The sequence below is a fragment of a genome, unplaced genomic scaffold (genome assembly GCF_019419815.1).
Source record: "Pyrus x bretschneideri cultivar Hongxiangsu unplaced genomic scaffold, Pyrus_bretschneideri_v1 Contig45, whole genome shotgun sequence".
Classification (NCBI taxonomy): domain Eukaryota; kingdom Viridiplantae; phylum Streptophyta; class Magnoliopsida; order Rosales; family Rosaceae; genus Pyrus; species Pyrus x bretschneideri.
In genome coordinates, this window is record NW_025999779.1 from 1,750,439 (window position 1) to 1,770,990 (window position 20,552).

The window sequence follows — 20,552 nt, forward strand, 5'->3', positions numbered from 1 at the left end:
AATTTGGTTTGTGCAAAATTACATTACTATCCATGTTTTTTTTGTGATATAAGATCAAATTGTCTTTTCACTCTCTTTTGGTTGACAAGAGGATTTTGTTAATAAGTAGTTTATATTTTACTTAATTTTGACAAAACCAAGTAAAAAAGGAGCAACTTAAATGGAACGGGTTCATCATCACCTAACATCCACAAAGCAAATGCATTATTGCCCAATGGAAGTCATGTGTTGGTGAATATAATCTATGTAATTCATTCTCAAACAAAAGATAACAAAAATTCTACTCTTATCATAATTTTCATAACACATTTGTATCACCTCTTTAATATAAATGAGCTCACATGTAAATTCTACCCTTAGTAAACAAGTAATATAAATGTGATAAGTGTAGCATTACTTAAAAAATAAATAAAAATACATGCAACCAATGCTTTTCCTTTAAAAAAAATAATAAAAAATTAAAATAATAAAAAAAAGGAAAGAAATTTCAAATCACATGGTATTCTTATTTTTATTTTTAAATGTCACTTAGTACTAAAGTCTAATTATCCGATCCGGTTGATCAAATTCGGTTTTCATCTGGAAGTGCGCGTAGCGTTGATATCACATTTGCAAATTCCAGGTAGACGAACCCAAAACCAAAGCCCGTTTCGCAGATAAGCAACTTGTGGCATCCATCCAACACGAAATACTCCCAAAACCCAATTTTGTTTTGATTCAAAACTCCTTCGGATATTCAATCAAATTACTCCCATTCGACCTTCAACTCCATAGCCACCTCCCTCCGCCAAGATTTCCATTGCTTTGAAGACTGGTATTTTCTTGTGAGATTTCTTGATTGCTAAGCAAAGACTGCAAATTTCGTTCGATATCTGCAAACCCTTTTGGTAAATTTGGTTAAAGAGGTCGACTTTCTGGGATTTGAGAGCACTCATTTGGTTGGTTTTTCAGAAAATCGTCAAATTTTGTTGAATCTGTGAAACCTCATTTGCTTATTTGATGAATTTGTGCTGGGTTTTTGTGTTTTGTTTGCAGAGGGGAGATGGAGATTGACAAGGCAATCAAAGAGTGTGATGATCGAAGGCTTAAGACCAAGTACAACAGCGCTATCTATGTTATTCAGAGAGCTCTTGCGCTCTACTCGTAAGTTCTTCTTTGTTTGCTTTCTTCTGAGTTTTGTAGATTTTAAGAAATATGTAGGACTTTCGAAGTGAACCAAGCAGTTATATAAGTTGGCCCAGTATTTATGAAACTTATAAGAACCATTTTTTGTTGTTATTTTTACTACATTTTCCCAGAAATTAAATGGGTTGAGCTAAAAACTCTGTATTGATTACATTGTAACGATATTTCTGCTCCTTTTCGTGTTCTCCCCGCGCACCTTTCATTTTGAACTCAATGCAGTTGCTAGACTATTGTTTCTAAATTTTTAAAATGTTGAGCTTTGTATTGTGTAATGCTATTTCTGTTAGGAGAAAACAAACAAGTTGGTTAGTTGATTCCTGATACAGTTTTGATTTGTAAAAGGTAGAGGCAACTACTTGGATATTGATGTGCGGAAGTATCTAGTAAAATACTCATTCGAATCTATGTGAATTCCAAGTAAATGTTACTCTGCTTTTCCTTGTCGGTTGTTGCCTGGTTTGTCGCTATCCGTTTAAGATCCTTTATGAGTATACACCACGTGTTGCTGGTGATTTGGGCACTATGAATCAGACTAGGCTTGCATATTTCTTTGTGAAAGTTTGAATGTCTGGCAACCTTATCTGGAAAATATCTCATATCAAATGGTTACAATTTTTCAACCATTATTAGGAGATTAATGACATGAAAATCACTAACTAATGTATACATTTGAATCAAACAGCACTGGAAAATAATAAAATAAATCAATGCACTTGAGGTGCTCATGCTATCCATTTACCTTGGAGCGAAATTCACACATGAACTCCACTTTTGAAACATTTGAGATTTGAACTCTCACTCCCTAAATTGTTTTAATCAACAGTATTGAAGAGGTTGCCTTCAGCTTTAATGGGGGAAAGGATTCAACTGTAAGTTAACAAGTGATTTTACTGGTTATCTATTTAACTCAGCTGCCTTCTGTGTCATTGATAGTATTAATAACTTGGTTCTGTAGGTTTTGTTGCACCTACTCAGGGCTGGCTGCTCTTTGCATAAAGGGGAGCAAAGCTGTTCTAATGGGGGTGTAAAATATTTTCCAATGCGAACGATATATTTCGAGTGCCCATCTGCTTTCCCTGAAATCAACTCGTTTACTTATGATACAGCCACTACGTGAGAGATGCTCCCCCTTTTACTCTTTTGTTTTTTAATTGTCTTAAAATGTCATTGTATGATCAGAAGTTTCTAGTTTTCGCATAAATTTAAATGCTGGAGGATGTAGCCTTCTAGTAACATATTCTTTTTTAAGCAGCTATGGTTTGCAACTGGATATCATTCGCTCTGATTTCAAGTCTGGTTTGGAGGATTTACTAAAATCCAAACCAATCAAAGCTATTTTCCTTGGTGTCCGAATCGGTGATCCTACTGCGGTAATTGATTTTCTGTTTCGGCAAAGATACAATCATATTGTACACATATTGTCAGATTATTCTGCAGATATTTGTAGCAAAAATGCCTTAACTTTTCTGACTTGCAGGTTGGTCAAGAACAATTCTCTCCCAGTTCTGTTGGATGGCCACCTTTCATGAGGGTGAATCCTATATTGGATTGGTCATACAGGTATGTTTGTACCTTTTCCTCTCTCATCTATTTTCTTTCTTTTCGGCATATGGAAAGGCTGTTAGAGAGCAAGTTGTCTTTATAGTGCTTTTCTCGTTGAAAGATAGAAAAATGAGTTTTCTATATACAAAATTTCCACTTATTGAACAAACAAATCCCTGGATAAGCCAAAAGAAAATAATTCTAGTACTAGGTATCAGGTAGCTAAGAGTTTAATGCAACATGAGAATGTCATATGATCTGAATTTTATGCTTTTGTATGACCTTAAAAAGTGTGACTTAGAAGTGTGTTTGATCTAAATTCTAAAGTGATCTAAATTCTAAGCTACAGAATTTAGTTACCGTTACATTAAACCATTAGGAGGCTTCCTCTTTATCCAAATTCAAAACTCTAGTACATTCTGGGGTTTGACTTCCATGCACTTCATTGCAGAGATGTGTGGGCCTTTCTCTTAACTTGCCAAGTGCAGTACTGCAGTCTTTATGATCAAGGGTATGTGGCTTGAACTGTTGCTTTGATGCTTGGCTTTTTTCAACGCTCGCCATAATTTTTGAGTTGGTTCCTGATGCATATGTCGTAACATTTCAATTGATTGCACTGTTTTGTTATACTAGTTTAGTTATATTCGACTAATTAACTTATGTTATTTCATTCTCACAGTTATACTTCAATTGGAAGCATATATGACACAGTTCCAAATGCATTATTGAGCATTAACAATTCATCTGACAACAAAGAAGTATTTAGACCTGCGTATTTACTTTCTGATGGAAGATTAGAGAGAGCCGGAAGGGCTAAAAAACTTTCTTCTTCAGTTCGTGGGCATCAGTCTGCTGTTATGAATGGCCTTGATGGTGTGGGCTTACATGGGAGTAGCCTACTCATGTCCTCAGCCATTGCTGTGGGTGATGAGATTCTGTAAGTCCTTCGTCAGTATTAGATTCTTTTATTGCAATCAATGACCATAATAATATGGTTGCGCCACAGATCCTGTATTTCATTGGTTGCGCCGTGATATCAATGATCAGTGATTACTTTTTTAAATTTCAGGCGTTTTGTTGGATTTTCAGTAGAAACCATTTTGTTCAACTATTCTCTTTTGTGTTCTGTAGCCTTTCATTATCTCACAGTTTAAGGCTGAAGCATCTCTAAATTTCTCATAGTTGTGGTTAGACCCAACGAAATTGAATTTAGTCCTTCGAGTTAACTTTATTAGTCATCATGTCCATGTTCATGATCATTGTTTTTCTTACATTTTTAATTATAACTTATGCAAAGGAACATATAAACAGTCACTAGTGTCAGAAGACTGACATAGTATTTACTTCAAAACATTAAGGAAAGAAAAGATTCATGGTTTAAATGTTGTAGTAACTTGTGTAACCATTTTTTCCTCAACCCAATGTTATTACTGAAGTTTATTCGTTTCTTTTTATCTGTTTGATAGCTCAGGTTTGGCACTGTTGAGGATCAAATAGGGCCTTCATTGTGTAGAAAGCTCCATTCTATTGGCTGGTCGGTATCACAAACTGCTGTTGTTCGGAATGATGTGAGTTACTATTGCAAAGTTTTTTATTTTTTATAAAAACATAGTTGGCCTAGTTTCAGTTACCTATATATCTAATTATGTAACTGCAGTGATGATGCAGTTACATGTGGAACCTGAAACATTTACTCGCATCACCTTACATTTTCATTTTCCATGACATTCTCTCGGTAACAGATAGATGCTGTCGCCGAAGAAGTCGAGCGACGACAATCAACTGATGATATGGTAAATCATTACAACCTGTTTGATAGTTCTTAGGGGTTTTATTAGTTATGAAATGGATGAGAGATTTTTCCTTTTTTTGTTCTAGTCTCTAGTCAATGTTTTTCGAAACTACTATGTAGGTATTTATGTATGGAGGGGTTGGTCCACTGCACTCAGATGTCACTTTGGCAGGTGTTGCAAAGGCTTTTGCTGTTCGTCTGGTATGTTTGTTTTGGCTGAACTTTCTAAAGCACAAAAGAGTGATATGTTATTGAATCTGTTAGTATTTCATTCTTGGAAAATGGAAATCTGTATTAATCCTTCAACCATCGACTTGTAAAATGGAATCCATGAGAATATCATTGAGATGTCCGAATTTATGCAATTATTTTAGTTTTTCTCTAAGCCCCTAGCAATATTGAGGTTGGTCAATCTTCATTGTTTAGTCTCCTGATGAAGAATTTGAAGAATATCTAAGGCATCTTATAGGTGATCAATGTACTGGTGACCGGAATGAGGTACTTAGATGTTACAAGTTTTTTATTATTTAATGCAATGTATGATAGCACGATCTCGTTGTGCTTTGTTTCATTTCTGTTGGTTGTTACTTTCTGTGTAATATGTTCCCGTAAATAGTTATTTTACATATCTTACAGTGACAGAGTCCTACAGCATGAATTTGATTTTATTCTTGTTTTTGCTTTCTCAGATGGCTCTGTTGCCTGAAGGTATCACTGAACTATTGCATCATGAAAAGCTGATTGTCCCTTTGGTATGTGTTTGAAAGGTCGCATATGAAGTTTTGCTTTTAGTATATCTGGTCAGCTAGAATTCGTGACATCGTATTGAAGCTTCCACTGGAAAAAATCTGAAGTTTCCTCTTGACTGATTTGTGTGTATATATACATCTGAACAGTAAAGTACGGATTATATATAGAATGATCAAATGATTGACTTTTGCAGATCAAGTGTAAAAATGTAATAATCCTTACTGCAACAAATATCTTGGAGCTGGATGAGCAGTGGAACTGTCTAATTGAACTAATGAGATCCGATAGTGCACTAGCAACGATGCAACCATTTGTATCTAAGCACTTGACAACAAACCTTACAGATGTAAGTAATTCCGCTATTCCATTATATTTTCAATATATTAGGTCTTGAAAATTTGGGTGTGCGCACGCAAGACACACTCAATGTTCTTTTCCAGACAATATCTTTTTATTTACTGGACTGTTAAATGGAAGCACATGTTTAAACAATAAGCAGCGGTGGGCGGGGGTCCACACTGACTGTCTGACAACATTAGCATGCAAGACTTATAAAGTTTTACCACCCCACCTCAACACACAAACATATTGCAATCCCTGCTAATTCGTTAATGTAGCTTCCATTTCAACTTCTGACATCTTATTTTCTTGTATTGAAATAAATTATAGGCATGTAATCATAATCATAATCCTCATTGTGTGAATCACCCTATTTGCATAGTTGGGATGATGATTCTTTTATGCTGTGCTTGGCCTACTTTACCATAAAGGTACATGAGATGAATCATTAGGGGGAATATTGGCTTATTTGGTGCCTAAGATTGGAAAACTCTAAACATTCAAGGTATGTTGAAGTTAAAAAATAAAGTTAGAGGTGAATGATTATTCATTTTGGGGGGACTAGAAGGATAAGCTATTAGGTGTTCGTATCCTACCATTTTGTGGGGTTGGAAAGGGATAGCGTTCCTTCATGACTAATTCGTCTTCAACCTTTAACATGGTCAAAATTTCTTCATCTTCCTTCAACATACCTTGAATCTAGTGAGTTATCAAATCCAATCAAATCCTAGGCACTAGACGAGCTTATAGAACTTATGCCAAGAGCGATAAGTGGTCTGTGTTTTTGCGTATATAGTCCACTTCAGAAGGATACCTATCGATTTCTCTCAATGTTAGTCGTTGAAGTACTGAGTTCTATAATTGAGAAGATCGCATTTTCTTAGAAATTCTGGAATATATAATGTCAAACATTGAGTGCAGTATTAGCATGCGATTAATTGGGAATAAATCGATATATTACTGTTTGCGTGGTAGTCATCTCTTTTTTTTTTTTGGGTGAAAATTGCAGGTCGAAATTGCTCAACCTCTGTCAAAACTTTGCCTTGAATTTCCAGACCTTTTCATTGGTAAGTGCCTTTTGAAATCTTTAGATCTCTAGAACAACATGATATCATATATTAATTCTGATTGTGATCTTCCATGGGAAATATTAAGGGTGTCGTCGCAAATCCAGGACGGAGCCTGTTATAATCTACTTCGAGGGCAAGGTACTAGAACATTTCTTGAGGTTTTAGGTACGGAGTTACATTATATAAGTTGTTTGAATGAATATCATTGAGAAATTTGGTTGCAGGACCAAGACCGAATTCAATCAGCCATAGAGGCATTGTGCAAGAAGTTCCATCCGGGGGCTTTTGTCGAAATCAACTCAAGTTGATTGCAGCGGTTGTTCAAGTGGTCTTCTTTTGCTTCAAAATGCTGAGTTATTCTCCACTTGAACCGGCCTCTCGTATACCAAAATGATGATGGAACAAGCGGAATCCTCTGTATATTTCGATGGAACAAGGAGTTCATTGCAATGGAATTTGGAAGGGGAGCAAGACGAGAAGGAAAACAGAAGAACATTATAGATGCTGGTAACCGGGCAAAGCCCGCTCCTCCCTGTAAATGGAGGAAATGTTAACAGTCATCATCTCATAGTTTACTAAACCATTACAATTCTATTTGAGGTGATCGACCGGACGGTTCTTTTCGATCACTTGTTAGCTTATCTCGATGAATGACATAAATCCAGTGTAAAACTACCGAATTAAGGTAGAGTAATACTTGACATGAATCCAAGAATCGTGTCACTATGTTAGTGTCATTTTATTACATTTCTTAATCTACAAAGAATTTTCGATGTGAAAACATAGGCTGATCTTTGAGTAGGAAAAAGAGTGGATCCGTAGAGTCCAAATGAATTGGCTTATTCGGAAAAAGCCTTATTCATTTAAGGATCTATTTCGTGTTTGGTACTGTATAATTTCACTTTGTAAGAACTCCGAGTCATTCTCTAATGTGAGCATGGTTTATTTTAAGACACATCCCAAATGTGGAGGGTTATAATGTAATTATACTCTAAATATATGGGTGTCTTGTGAAAAAACAATTAGCCAAATCACTGTTCCTCGTCGAAATCATCCCATTTTAACACGACATGGTGTACAATGTCGAATTGTAAAATCCTATTGTGGCCTTCGTGGGTGAGAGAGAGCACAATTGAAAGCTGAGAGAAATGGCGGGAGGAGTCGGCGGCGGAGGCGACGGAGCCACCGGCAGCAAGAAGGGATTAGAAGGCACGGGCTTGGATTTACCAGAGAATCGCCATGGCAACCTAAAGAGTGCTTCCAGCGACCAAAACCTCAAAGACATCCTTGTTCAAATCAAGTCCTGCAAATCCCCTGTATGCACCCAAAATCCCACCTTTCAATATATATATATATATGGCAATTTTCCATTGCAACCCATTAAATGTTGTCTTTTTTCATCTTCTTGCAGGCAGTCATCAATTATGGTGCTTCTTGGTACGTCTCCCACTCGTACTATTTTCAAAACTACTAGCAATTGAATTTTGCACACAAGGTGTTTGATGAATTGCCTCAGTGACTCAATTGCTTCGATTTTGGTATCGTTTTCAGGTGCCGTGTGTGTAGCCAGATCCTTCCTGCATTCTGCCAGCTGAGTAACAGTTTCCCAAAGCTCTCTTTCGTCTATGCAGACATTGATGAATGCCCCGAAACAACACAGCACATTCGCTACACGCCCACCTTCCATTACTACCGGGATGGCGAAAGGGTTGATGAGATGTTTGGTGCTGGAGAAGAGCGGTTGCACGATCGCTTGTGGTTACATTCGTGAAACGAGTCATGTTAGGGATAATTGCTTCAAACTTTTTGCTATGGGTGTAGTCATCCAAGCTATTACATTAGTTGTACAATGAGCTTATGGTTTATGATATCTTTGATGTTCCAGAAGCCCAAAAGATTGGATGCTCTGTCTTTCTACAACGAAATTGGAACTACTGCAGTCTACGATCATACAATTATTCGATTTCAATTGTTTGTAATAAGCTTCTAACCAAGTCCAATGCCAGAATCCTCAACAATCAAGAAGCTGGGTAACGGGAAAAATTTGGAAACATGAAAAATGATAAAACGACAAAAGACAACGCAACAAAATACTACTGGCGCCTAACTTTGCTACTACCTCAACTTAAAAGCACAAATCGCCTATTCTCAACGCTGGTTTGAGCCTCGAAATGTAGACCTCGACATCAGACGTATGAATTGAAAGTTTCTTTATTCGCTAACAAGCTGAACTGCGGCTACGAGCTAGTGTGTCACGCTTTTGGCTTGAGGATCTTGACGGTCTCCCATGTGAAATCTGGATCATCGCGGCCAAAATGACCATAAGCAGCGGTCTTTTGGTACCTGAGGTTGCCCCCTCTTTTCAAATCAAGGTCGATGGCAATCATTCCAGGCCTAAAGTCAAAGTTCTCCTTGATGAGAACCAATATGTCCTTGTCTGGGATTTTTCCAGTTTTGTAGGTATCCACGAAAACCGATAGGGGTTCTGGGACGCCAATAGCATAAGAAACCTGAACAATGCAGCGGCGAGCAAGCCCGGATGCCACAACACTTTTTGCTGCCTGCCTTACAATGTATGCACCACTCCGGTCAACCTTGGTTGGATCCTTTCCAGAGAAAGCACCACCACCATGAGCACCCCAACCACCATAGGTGTCTATGATTATCTTCCGGCCAGTGAGACCCGCATCTCCATGGGGTCCTCCAATGACGAATCTACCTGAAGGGTTCAAGTGGTAGATAATTTTGTCATCAATGAATTGGGCGGGGACGACAGGTTTGATCACATGTTCCTTCAAATCAGCAGCAATCTGCTCGTTTGTGACATTCTCATCATGTTGGGTTGAGATGAGGATGGTGTGCACCCGAATCGGGACCATGGCCCCATTCTCATTCTTGTACTCAACAGTCACTTGGGTCTTACCATCGGGCCTCAACCATGGGACTGTTTTATTCTTTCTGACCTCCGTAAGCTTGGCGCCAATCTTTGTAGCAAGGACATGAGTGAGTGGCATGAACTCAGGTGTTTCATCTGTGGCGTAACCAAACATGTGGCCTTGGTCGCCGGCTCCAATTTCCTCGGGCTTCTTGGTAAGGTGTCCATGAACTCCCTCTGCAATTTCAGGGCTTTGCTTCTCAATGTTGACAAGGACTCTGCAGTTGTCAGCGTCAAGGCCTACATCAGCGGATGTAAACCCTATTCCTCTGCAAGTATCTCGGACTATTTTCTCGTAATCTACTTTCGCTTTGGTTGTGATCTCACCAAAGACCATGACCATGTTGGTTTTCGTACATGTCTCGCATGCAACTTTGCTCTCGGGGTCTTGTTCCAAGCAAGCATCGAGAACGGCATCTGAGACTTGGTCGCAGAGCTTGTCGGGGTGTCCCTCATTGACGGATTCGGAGGTGAAGAGGAAGGTTTCCATCTCTAGACTGCGAAAGAACAAAATAATATGAATCACTTCTCCATTTCAACCAGAACACTGAAATCTCAAGGAAAAAAAAAAATAAAGAAGCATATGAAATATGAAGGCATGCATAAAATGTCCATCACTGGAAACCAAAAACCGAAACCGAATCCCGAATCATGTCGCATGGTATGCCAGATCTAAACAATTCCCATCTTACCTACCGATGAAATCAGATTTCGATTACAAAAGTCTAGACAACGATGAACAAGAATTAGCCACAGATATCAGCAAACCAATACATCTTGTTATCACAAACCTCGATCTAATTAAACACCACAATTCTCGAAGAGATTCGACGACTGAAATTTTACAAAACCATAAACACCAAATCCTCAAAATATTAAACAGAGAAATCTGAACGTTACAAAAAATTCATCAAATGTAATGAACGAAATGGATCTAACGAAACAAATGACATGCAAATCAAAAACCAAATACCGATCGGTCAGACATTATTCGAAGCAATTGCGAAATAGTAGATCGAGATCGAGTGCAGAATATGAACGAACCTGTGAATGTGAGAGCGAGAGAGGAGGAGGAGGGATGAGAGAGACTTGAAAAAATGAAAGAGAGGGATGCGGAGATTGGAGAGTGGTATTCATATAGACAGGAAGTTACGTCTGACTCGTTCTCTCTCTTTCTGCCATTTGGCTTTGGCAGTGTGTCATTCTCCTAGGTGCGCTACGTTTGGATTTGCCAGCTTGGTCGTACTGGATCCTACTTAGTTGCCATGTGGACTTTCAGTGGACAATCATAGCTTGCCAACTCAGCATGTATATAGTTGCGGGACATGTTTAGTTAATCTAATGCAGTATACAGGTTTCCAAACGGATCATATTGCATGTATAACACATTGAATCCTAAACCCTAATTCGGCCTTGGTCTTTTCTTGTGAATAAATTATACCATCATGACATGGTTTGTTTGGTTTGAGACATTGTCACTTCGATATTTCTATTTCATGCATGTAAATGTTCCATGTTTGAGCCACCATAGCTGGGTTTTGTGAAACATGGATTAATGTCATTCTTATATGAGATTGCTTGACCATGGAGGGGTTCTTGTCCGATTAGCAAGTTGGTGAGGCAATAACTTACTTAGGCAATGATGAGTAGTTGGTCCATGATTATCAGATGTAAATCATAATCAGGTTAGCTAATTCGTTGACGGACGTAATCACACCTAAAGATGATGACAATTGCTACACATTCTAAAAATAATAAACACGCTCTCCATTTCTCTTCGTACACACGCACGTTTAATCATGCTCGTTATTTCTGTTTCATTTAACCAATCAAGTTGCCAAAAATAAATACTGGTTATGATCGCTAAAAAGAGTGTTTGAAAATTAGCTTCCTATATGGAATGACTATTGCCTACTGCAAATCCATCGGATTAATCAATTTTGCCAAACAGACGTTTTACCCATCATATCACAACTTGCTTACTTGTATGCCAATACCATTGAAACTATTCTATAAACATTTTAATGAAAGACAAACAATTGTGTCATAATTAGCGTCTAATTTTTGGCTTTTAGCCAAAAACCTCAGTTTGGCATACTCAAATTTTGCACCGTCCGTCGCAAACTTGTTGCTTAGGCTCATCAGTTGTATACAACATGTTTGGTTATGTGAAGAAAGAGGAGACGTGGCATGAGTTGCATGATAAATTATCAACTATCTCTATTGAGATCAAATTCCATTTCAGGCTTATATACAAATGCAAACTCGTACATATTAAATTGGACACTAGTTCAACACCTCTGTGATGTCGAATCATTAGTTTGGGGCACTGTGATGTCCCCGTTTCATGTAAGTCCTCCTTGTTTGGCAACGCCTCATGGGTTGTGTGAAACATGTTTAGGTCTTCGCTAGCCCTGTTCCCTTGTCCGGGCGAAGCCCCAATCGATGATGAGTCACAAGATTAGCATTATGTCACAACATATGATCACTCTCACCCAAGGGGCTTGCGCCTGATTAGCTAGTTAGTGAGACAACGTCTTATGATCAGTAGTTAGCCTGCGTCCAATCCCTGATATGTGAATCATAATGAGGTTATCCAATTGATACCACCCCTATCATATCTAAAGCTTATGATATATATTGCTATATATGGAATGACTATTACCTACTGCCAGTTTCATGTCATCAGATTAGTGCACTGAAAATTCTTTTGTTTTAGTATAGATATATTTTACACTAAGGGGAGGGAGGAGTTTGGCTAAGCCACCGGCAACCTAATTTGGTATTGAATTCACCATCCACGAGATTCAAACTAAAACCTTTCACTTACAAGTGAAGAGGAATACCACCAGACCGTAGTACTAAGTGACAATTAGTGCACTGAATTTGCAACAAAATTTCACCATGAAGTCAATTATATCATAACTTGGTTGCTTGCATACCACTGAAAACATTCTATAAGTTTAAATAGAAGACAAACAATTGTGCTATAATTAGTGGTTAATCTTTGGCTTATAACCAATGATAAACAGGTAAGTCTCCCATGCCTCAATTGGCTTTTAACCAATTGAGTTTGCTGATTGCCTGATACTGATAAACCAAGTGTGTAAAAGGATATAAGAAGCTAAAATGAATGATAGAAAGTACAAGGAAACTAGCTAAGGCATGGAAAAGATAATATTAGTAGCTTAGGCCAAGTTGAAGTCCAAGGGCAGCATGGACAACAAACAATGTCATGATCCCAGTGCCCAACACCCCATGAACTGTTCTTAATTCAGGTTTACCCTGTAAAAATTAAAAAAGAAAGAACAAAAAACTGAGTTGCATGATAAATAATACAACAAGCGGAAAAAGAAATAGAGCGTAAACAAAGTTATCAAGAACACTCAACACCGTTTGACTCGTTTAAGGAGTTGTTTCTCTTTATTGGCAAATCACAATCCGATATAATTTTGAAAAGTGACTCATTAAAACCATGGCAGAAAAAAGTTGAACGCACACGTCAAATTGTGATTTGTCTGCAAGGAGGAACGACTCCTTATGTGTTGTGATCTGTATCTGTGTTGTTTCAGAATAAATATTACCTCAAACAAAGCAGGTAAAATTGTTTGTATGGTCAAGAGGCTAAGACCAATGAGCCCTGTAACAGCATGAGGGCTGCAAACATAGATACAGATTAATTTCAGCCTCAGTAAAGCACACGAACTGATCCCTTTGTTGTATCTGTAGTAATCTTTCCAAATTACTGATTCGAAAATTTACAGAAAAATGAATTTTAGTGAAGCATAACATTTTTTACCTTTCAAAAATAGGTTTGTCCGAAGTGAGAAGAGATGTTACTCCTCCAGTTGCTCCAAGAGCAAAGAAGAAAAACATACCTGCAAGAAGCTTAGGATGCAAGTCTTTGGCATTGGCCTTCTCCTCCTGAAATGACCAGAACATACCATGATCGATGTACTACTTAAAATATTAGGCGTCGTTGGCTTATCTAAACATATGATGCTGTTGGGTTCATACCACATCATCTGAAAAGCGTATCCGGTAACCAAGATATGTTCCATAGCCGCCCATAGCAAAAAGCACAACAGCCTACAAAATACATGAAACCATAGACAATAATGTCGAGCAACTTTAGACGAATATCTTTCAAGGCCAGCGCGACATGATTAAGAGAGGTACATTCTTTTACTTAGCAGAGTAAAACAGCATACCATGTTGCCCGGGTGACCCCAATGAACAAGCCAGCCAGGAAGACCAAATGATTTGACAAGCTCAACGAAAGGCTCGAACAGAGATGCCACAGTACCAGCTAGTATCCAAATTTTCAGATTAGTGTAATATCAGTAGGATTAGTTTTAAACGTGGTAAGACATCTAGCTTCTGTGATGAAAGGACTGTTTATGCTTTAGAAGCAGAGAGCAATGCAAGGATAAATGCAGCAAGTCTTGTAACTGCAACGATGAAAGGAACCAACTTACAAAAAAGTTACAGAAAATCAGAAATAATCCCCAAAACTTAGAAAAAGCTTACAAAATTCCTATTTAAAGCTATAAAACCCAGCAGATTAAAAGCAATTGGTGAACTATTATCCTCAGAAAAGTTGTCAAGATTTCAAAGTAACACAACCACATGCGCTCAACAGGTGTGAGATTTTGTCACAAAGTAAGAGGCCTCATGCAATTAGAAGTGGAACCATTTGATAATAAGTATGTAATATATCATGTCAAGTTTCCTCTCACATAAATAAAACATCAAGTCAGGTATATGCTGAAAAATGTTAGAGTTAAAATTAAAGGTATACCTCCAGGAAGAGCAGCCAGGAGCAGCAGAGGTAAAGGACTGAAGGAGTAGAGAAGGGTCTCATTCGCATTGGCATTCCCCACTTGTTGTTCTTGGTCAGCCGCGTCATCATCTTCAACAATGTCTGAACTGAATTTGTCGTTGTTGATCACAAATGGAGATAGGAGAGTTTTTCTACTTCTGTTACTTGCTGACGCGGAAGTTACTGGTGGCATCGGCGCAGGGAAGCATTTGGAGGAAGGTGGTCGAGCATTGGTCAGAAATCGAGAGGCACGAAGCACAAGAGGAGAAGACGGATTCAGAGAGAGGTGAGAAGAGGCAGTAACCATAGCCATTGGTAGAGAGATAGAGAGAGTAGAGAGAGAGCGAGAGAAAGCAAGGGAGAAGATAACAGAGAAGTAGGGAGGGTAGTGGGAATGGCGAGGAAGGAGACACGACTGTGAGTGAATTGGTATAGAGGGAGATTCTCGACACTGAACAATTTCTCATTGGTACTTTCCACGTGGTTTCCACGCGAACACCTTACAGTCTACAAGCTCATCTTTTTTGGTGCCTTTTAGCGACCGACTTCGTGAAACGAGGACTTCCATGTAATTGTGGGATGTCAACATGTTAGCGTTTCAAATACATGACAACGCGTGATTCACTTAATATGGTGCTCTTGTTTATTGTTTGAGTATTTTTTTTCTCAACCAGATAAAAAGTAAGTTGAATCTCAAGAGAGCCCCAATTTTCAAGGGATTTTTTTCACACGTCCCTGAGTATCTCATAGCACCAAGTGTTTTAACATTTAGATGTTCAATTAAAAATACAAAAATTAAGATTTAATGGTTAAAACATCCAGAGTATAAAACTGTAGAATTTTTGCATTTCCCAGTGCAAAATCTTGAAACTTTGCATCTAACTAGTGCAGCATTATTTCGTTATTAATATCTTGATACTCCAAAACTCATATATTTTTCTAACAAGAGCATTGCTACCGTAAATGCTGACTATATCCTTAAGAACAGAGAATCCCTTCCTTGAAGAGAATTATCATTAAGACAAACCTACCAGGAAAACAAAAATCATTACGAACTTAAAAGCCATGGCGACTGGCGGATATATATACATTGCGAGGCATAAGACCATTTCGCTTCTCGACTTTGCCCGCCCCGTATCTCCTTCTGCGCGCGTGGTCTTCAATTCACTTTCTTGTTCAGATGGCATAGGCTTAGACTGCTTCAACTTCAATTGTAGTAGATGATCTGGCTCCTTGTTTGCAACACATTCGACATATAGAAGTTAAATTAAGCGTATGATCAACAAGAACGGAAATAACTTTGTACCAGCTACGTTAAATGATCTGGCTCCTTGTTTGCAACACATTCGACATATAGAAGTTAAATTAAGCGTATGATCAACAAGAACGGAAATAACTTTGTACCAGCTACGTTAAACAAGCGAGGATCTTAGAAAACTATCCATTGCAAGAATCATCATCAAAACTGGAAAAGTGAAACTGTATGGTTTCAAGCATTTGATTTTGAATGTGGAAATTGGTCTTCTCGTGAGTGAGACTGTATATATAGTTATTTACCGCGATGAAGGCAGATAGTGGACTTCCCTGCAGAGCCAATTCATCTGTTGACGTGAAGAATGTTGTTACATATGGTACCCCTGGTTACCGACTCTCTTTGAGGATCAATCATCCATTGGCCATCAACAATGAATTTTATCTGCAGTTAACAACATTTCACATCAGATACAGTTATTCAAGGTTCACACTCCTCGCCAAAGAGAAAAAAATGTCATATCGTTTAGCTGCTAGATGTGCACACCTCATACGTCCCTGGATAAAGCCACAGCATTGTTGACCATAGTCTAGGTTCCCTGCAAGAACGTGTAGTCCTAGCAATCAGTGTTATTCCACTAATATTTCTGAGCATCAAGCATATAAAACACTTGAACTATTTTAAATGGAGAAATAGCACGGCGATAAAAGGGAACATTAACAATAACCTACAATAATATGTCAACTGATAATGACAAATCTTCAGGAAAGATAAAATGCAAATTAGGCACAACGGAAGCAGCAAGATAAAATGAAAGTTTGAGGCCAAATTATACAGAGAAAAGGAGTGTTAAGACCTCTCTATGACACTAGATGATGGCTGTGGATCCATTTCAATCTGATGATACCAACCATTGAAGCTACCAGTCACCTCCACAATCTTGCCATCTCCCTGGTACTGAATCTCAACCTGATGAAATCAGGAATTCCGTTCATGCAAATGGTGTATCAGTGTATGTATGAGATTTTTTTTAATTTTTATACGTGTCATGTATCAGAATTTGCTTATGTATGAATGATGAAAAGTCAGCGATGATTACTAGGGCTTTTGTTACTTACAAAACATCCTACTCACTGCCAAGATGCTCTAATAGCATAATTAAATATATACAAAAATATGTCCAGCAAAATGGTAGATGTGATACCTCCACTAATCCTGAAAGGCTTTCTTCATCAGCAAGTAACTCTGCATCTTTTTCAGAGACAAGCTTTTGTGCTTTGCTCATTGCCATTTCAGATTTGGTTTGCAAGTTTGACAAAAAAAGCTGAAGGAAGAAGTAAAATCCACTATAATCAGATCAGTAATAATATTGCCCATAAAAGTACGAAACTCCCATTGAAAAAATTGCATGCAAACACAAGCAAAATCAGATGGATCACCAGCAAAAAAATCGGATGGATCATACATATTTCTATATTTTGATACTGTGAACAAGGTCATGCCATATAAAGGAGCGCCCAAAATAGCTAATATACCTCTTCCTTCTGAATCTGTTCTTTCAACTGTGACAATTCCATCTCCTTCTGATGCTAAGAAAAAGAATATAATCAAAATTATAATCAACAATTCAAGTATATAGAACGCTCCATGGCGTAAGCAGAACATTAAGAAAATAGTACCAGCATGAACTTGAGATGATTAAGTTCAAGTTGATCCTCACTTTCACTTGTCTGTAAAACAAAAACACAACAGTCAATGCAATACTGTTGTCAAAGTTGATGTTAGAAGTAACGTAGTTAAGAGTTAAGTAATGACCTTATCATCCAAATCCTTGTCATATAGAGAACTCAGCCCCTCAGTTGATGAACTATCCTCCCTGCTTTGTAAACACAAAAAAGTTCTTTATAAAACTAAGAATACAATAAAACACTGTTCAGTCATGCATCACATTTGACCTCCAGATCCGTAAGAGCATAATCTAAAAATTCGGATTCTTATAATGTCATACTTTGGGATTTTACAACAAAATTAGGTTGAATAGTAACCACATGCAGAATGGAAGAAACAATAATAATTAGAGAAGAAAACAAGGAACTTTGGACAGATGCACAAGTTACCAACCTAAGAGAGGGATCAACTGCCGTAGTTGATGTTGATGTCCTTCGATTCAATGCCATAATTGCATCACTTCTGTCTAGCACATTTTTAGGAATTCTTATTTGAACCTCCTCAGTGTTTCCAAATCTACATTTTTCCTTGATTTCTTCATCATTATTCTCAGTTAATATGCCATAGACATTATCTGTATCAAGAAGCTCCGAATAAATATCAAATATGAAAGAAACAAAGAATTAAGGTGAAAGAAGAATGAAAGGGAAGCATGTAACAAATAGCATGAAAGTTAAGTATATTTAGTAACAAACAGTGTGAAGATAAGCATACGTCTGAATGATTTAGTGCTAAAAAAAATCAACAGTGACAACAAACAAGAAAAGAAACATCATTGATAGTGCACATGAACTAAAAAAGGATTAAGTAGCAGAACAAAATTAAATGTGAAAAAAATTTGAAAGCAAGGCATCTTAAGGCAAGTTACCTTCAACTGCATCCAAGTCTCCATTCTGCATAAAGTTTGCCACTTTTTCCTTCAAGGATAAATTGGGTGGAGATTCTAAAGGCGGATAACTATGATGATCAGAGTTGTGACTTGGATCAAGATCTGAACTAGAATGGTCTTCCAAAACAGAAACTATGGTTGAAGAGCAATCTTCATTAGCCATATTGTCAACCTTCCCATCCTGACATATATCTAAGACCTTTTCATCCAATGACAAACCATCCACAGATTCTACAGGCATGCGAGGACGTCCATCAGAGTTTAGATCCAAACCAACATTTGAACTAGAAGAAATGGTTTCTTTGACACGACCAGTGGTTGACAAGGATAGGTCATCAAGTTCGCCCAAGGATGAAGGGGTGAGAATTTCTGAAGGACTACCAGAATTACTTTCCAAGACTGAAACTTCAGTTGACAAAGAGAAATCCTCAATCACATTATTCACCTGTTGATCCTGACCTTTTAAATTGTTAAGAGGCTATCAGTAACAGTTGCACATACTATAAAATAAGGTTGCAAACATAAAAAAAATATATATTGACCTGTTACTATCTCTTTACGATCATCGATTGCATCCTGAATTCCAGCAAATCCGGTATCGGCATTACCATTGGTATCTGTATTGCTTGAGTCCACAAGAAGCTCTCTTATAAGTTTATATCCTCTTCGTCTGACAATGTTTGCAAGATCATTCCTATTCGTCATTTTTGATAAAACAAAAATGTCAGACTTGCTCCAATTTATGAAGTCTCCAAGTCAAAACTATAACACACACACACACACACACACACACACACATATACGTAATATAACATAATATTAAGACTATACTACCGTTACCACTAATGTCAAAATTTGTTGAAGAAAACAAAAATTGCAACAAGCAAGCAGCAATTGATAATCCAAACGTTATCGAAACTTCTGAGAAATCAAAGAGGCAATTGTAATTCCAACTAAATCTTTCAGTTTCACAGATAAACCCTAACTAATCAAATTCTGGCGAGGGGAAAACGAACCAAAATTTATCAGAAAAGTGATGGAACAAGTTCGAACCTTCCGTGCTGCGAGAGCTCCTTCAAGGATGGAACGTGACATTCCGAAAGTCCGACCGCAGTGAGGAACTGCCGGAGATCATTGCAGAGCTCCGCATTGCTCTTTACCTTCCTACTCAAAATTCCAAAACACGAAAGTGAGAAGAAGAAAAAAGTGTAGAAGTGAAAGCGAAGAGTAGAGACGGGGAATGCGAACCTAGTTTTCTTCTTGACGGAAGAAGCGCGAAGGGTGCAGCGCGGCGGCGGTGGACAGCGTTGTAGGGCGGTGAATCCGAGAGTGGATTGCTGCTGCGGGTGGGAGAAGAAGAGCTTGTGAGAGAAGAGGGAGAGGAAGGCGGGGAGGTGAGAGACGGAGGCCGCCATGGCTCTCTCTCAGTCATCACTCATTAGGGTCGTTTGGGAAGTGAAAGCGCTTTCTAGAGAGTGATTTTGGGTTAAAGAAAACAGTTAGAAGTGCTTACTGCAACGCAGCTTTTCTAAGAATTAATTTACATTTTTATTAAATATTAGTTTTTAATATATCAGAGATTTCAGCGATGAAGAAGTTGTCAACGAGCGGGATTTTTGCAGCAACCATTGAATTTAGCAATTTTTTTTTAGGAATTTTAAAGAAAAGTTTATGTTATTATTTATTTTAACGAAAAATTATTTTTTATACTCAAAAGTTAACTATGATATTATTCACTTTATCTTTTATTTTATCTTTACTGTTAAAATTTAAAATTTTCAAACCATTTTCATTATCATTATATATTTTTTTTTGTAATTTTGGAGGAATTTTAGTTACCACCAAAAAAAAAAAAAACAAAACAAAAAAAAAGGGTAAATTTCGGCCCGCGCTAGTCTGACCAAATGTCGCAAGGTCCAAACAACCCAATTAACTTTAGAAGCCCAAAAATAATATGCTTAGTGGCATGACAAAGCCAATTTAAACTTGACACGTGTTCATGTTCAATTATTCACATAATTATAAAAAAAAAAGTTAAAAAAAATAAAAACATAAAAAAAATTATATTTAATGTTTAACAAATGACCAGTTTCGATTGGGTAATAGTGATTTAGTAACAAGTTAGAACCATATAACTTGCTTGCTACTCTACTTGAATCCAACTTTTTAAACTCAAAAACAATTTTCAAGTTTTAGGCTTTAAAAACTTGTTTGGTATGACTTTTTTTTTACCTTTTTCGTCTCTCCT

The 20,552-nt window shown here is 37.6% G+C and overlaps 5 protein-coding genes across 14 annotated transcripts; 2 read left to right on the forward strand and 3 right to left on the reverse strand.

Moving 5' to 3' along the window:
* Positions 1–642: 642 nt before the first annotated feature.
* On the forward strand, positions 643–7,425 carry LOC103965678 (FAD synthase). 2 transcript variants are annotated; one of them, XM_009378748.3, is made up of 17 exons: positions 643–938; positions 1,036–1,143; positions 2,009–2,054; positions 2,141–2,298; positions 2,438–2,555; positions 2,663–2,745; positions 3,179–3,238; positions 3,407–3,664; positions 4,199–4,295; positions 4,470–4,520; positions 4,640–4,720; positions 4,946–5,017; positions 5,209–5,271; positions 5,463–5,615; positions 6,618–6,675; positions 6,764–6,816; positions 6,903–7,425. In XM_009378748.3, exons 2-17 carry the CDS (start codon positions 1,043–1,045, stop codon positions 6,984–6,986), a joined length of 1,536 nt encoding a protein of 511 aa, XP_009377023.2. In that variant the 5' UTR covers positions 643–938; positions 1,036–1,042; the 3' UTR covers positions 6,987–7,425. The 2 variants fall into 2 exon arrangements, with proteins under 2 accessions (XP_009377023.2, XP_009377024.2); XM_009378749.3 differs by having other exon boundaries at positions 643–824.
* A 353-nt stretch (positions 7,426–7,778) lies between these two features.
* LOC103965677 (thioredoxin-like 3-3) lies at positions 7,779–8,565 on the forward strand. Its single transcript, XM_009378747.3, has 3 exons — positions 7,779–7,994; positions 8,090–8,115; positions 8,230–8,565. Exons 1-3 carry the CDS (start codon positions 7,827–7,829, stop codon positions 8,447–8,449), a joined length of 414 nt encoding a protein of 137 aa, XP_009377022.1. The 5' UTR covers positions 7,779–7,826; the 3' UTR covers positions 8,450–8,565.
* A 55-nt stretch (positions 8,566–8,620) lies between these two features.
* LOC125467869 (S-adenosylmethionine synthase 4) lies at positions 8,621–10,811 on the reverse strand. 2 transcript variants are annotated; one of them, XM_048567518.1, is made up of 2 exons: positions 10,658–10,811; positions 8,621–10,110 (listed from the first exon to the last, which is right to left on the reverse strand). In XM_048567518.1, exon 2 carries the CDS (start codon positions 10,101–10,103, stop codon positions 8,931–8,933), a length of 1,173 nt encoding a protein of 390 aa, XP_048423475.1. In that variant the 5' UTR covers positions 10,104–10,110; positions 10,658–10,811; the 3' UTR covers positions 8,621–8,930. The 2 variants fall into 2 exon arrangements, with proteins under 2 accessions (XP_048423475.1, XP_048423476.1); XM_048567519.1 differs by having other exon boundaries at positions 10,587–10,730.
* A 1,719-nt stretch (positions 10,812–12,530) lies between these two features.
* On the reverse strand, positions 12,531–14,914 carry LOC103965675. 3 transcript variants are annotated; one of them, XM_048567521.1, is made up of 6 exons: positions 14,415–14,914; positions 13,825–13,922; positions 13,631–13,702; positions 13,492–13,537; positions 13,198–13,358; positions 12,531–12,898 (listed from the first exon to the last, which is right to left on the reverse strand). In XM_048567521.1, the coding sequence occupies exons 1-6, from the start codon at positions 14,746–14,748 to the stop codon at positions 12,794–12,796; spliced, it is 816 nt and encodes a 271-aa protein (XP_048423478.1). In that variant the 5' UTR covers positions 14,749–14,914; the 3' UTR covers positions 12,531–12,793. The 3 variants fall into 3 exon arrangements, with proteins under 3 accessions (XP_048423478.1, XP_048423477.1, XP_009377020.1); XM_048567520.1 differs by having other exon boundaries at positions 13,198–13,336; positions 13,413–13,537; positions 14,415–14,912; XM_009378745.3 differs by having other exon boundaries at positions 13,198–13,270; positions 13,413–13,537; positions 14,415–14,906.
* Positions 14,915–15,299: 385 nt separating this feature from the next.
* LOC103965674 (protein PTST homolog 3, chloroplastic) lies at positions 15,300–19,822 on the reverse strand. 6 transcript variants are annotated; one of them, XM_048567655.1, is made up of 13 exons: positions 19,553–19,822; positions 19,358–19,468; positions 18,847–18,998; positions 18,284–18,763; positions 17,809–17,989; positions 17,503–17,566; positions 17,367–17,417; positions 17,223–17,270; positions 16,892–17,011; positions 16,544–16,656; positions 16,234–16,285; positions 15,993–16,131; positions 15,300–15,672 (listed from the first exon to the last, which is right to left on the reverse strand). In XM_048567655.1, exons 1-12 carry the CDS (start codon positions 19,717–19,719, stop codon positions 16,033–16,035), a joined length of 1,638 nt encoding a protein of 545 aa, XP_048423612.1. In that variant the 5' UTR covers positions 19,720–19,822; the 3' UTR covers positions 15,300–15,672; positions 15,993–16,032. The 6 variants fall into 6 exon arrangements, with proteins under 6 accessions (XP_048423612.1, XP_048423610.1, XP_048423609.1 ...); XM_048567653.1 differs by having other exon boundaries at positions 15,300–15,660; positions 17,223–17,276; XM_048567652.1 differs by having other exon boundaries at positions 15,300–15,667; positions 17,223–17,276.
* Positions 19,823–20,552: the final 730 nt, after the last annotated feature.

Bases quoted from the DNA above. Each gene is read 5' to 3' on its own strand.
- LOC103965678 (XM_009378748.3), top strand. From the start codon at position 1,043: ATGGAGATTGACAAGGCAATCAAAGAGTGTGATGATCGAAGGCTTAAG. The intron at 3,665-4,198 runs GTAAGTCCTTCG...TTGATAGCTCAG, and splicing joins GCTGTGGGTGATGAGATTCT to GTTTGGCACTGTTGAGGATC. The intron at 4,296-4,469 runs GTGAGTTACTAT...TCTCGGTAACAG, and splicing joins CTGCTGTTGTTCGGAATGAT to ATAGATGCTGTCGCCGAAGA.
- LOC103965677 (XM_009378747.3), top strand. From the start codon at position 7,827: ATGGCGGGAGGAGTCGGCGGCGGAGGCGACGGAGCCACCGGCAGCAAG. The intron at 7,995-8,089 runs GTATGCACCCAA...ATCTTCTTGCAG, and splicing joins TCAAGTCCTGCAAATCCCCT to GCAGTCATCAATTATGGTGC. The intron at 8,116-8,229 runs GTACGTCTCCCA...TATCGTTTTCAG, and splicing joins ATCAATTATGGTGCTTCTTG to GTGCCGTGTGTGTAGCCAGA.
- LOC125467869 (XM_048567518.1), bottom strand. From the start codon at position 10,103: ATGGAAACCTTCCTCTTCACCTCCGAATCCGTCAATGAGGGACACCCC.
- LOC103965675 (XM_048567520.1), bottom strand. From the start codon at position 14,748: ATGGCTATGGTTACTGCCTCTTCTCACCTCTCTCTGAATCCGTCTTCT. The intron at 13,538-13,630 runs GTATGAACCCAA...TGGTCATTTCAG, and splicing joins TACGCTTTTCAGATGATGTG to GAGGAGAAGGCCAATGCCAA. The intron at 12,899-13,197 runs GTAATATTTATT...TAATTTTTACAG, and splicing joins TTTTACCTGCTTTGTTTGAG to GGTAAACCTGAATTAAGAAC.
- LOC103965674 (XM_048567653.1), bottom strand. From the start codon at position 19,719: ATGGCGGCCTCCGTCTCTCACCTCCCCGCCTTCCTCTCCCTCTTCTCT. The intron at 18,764-18,846 runs GTCAATATATAT...ACAATTTAAAAG, and splicing joins TCGTAAAGAGATAGTAACAG to GTCAGGATCAACAGGTGAAT. The intron at 17,277-17,366 runs GTACTATTTTCT...TCTTTTTCTTAG, and splicing joins ATCATCTCAAGTTCATGCTG to CATCAGAAGGAGATGGAATT.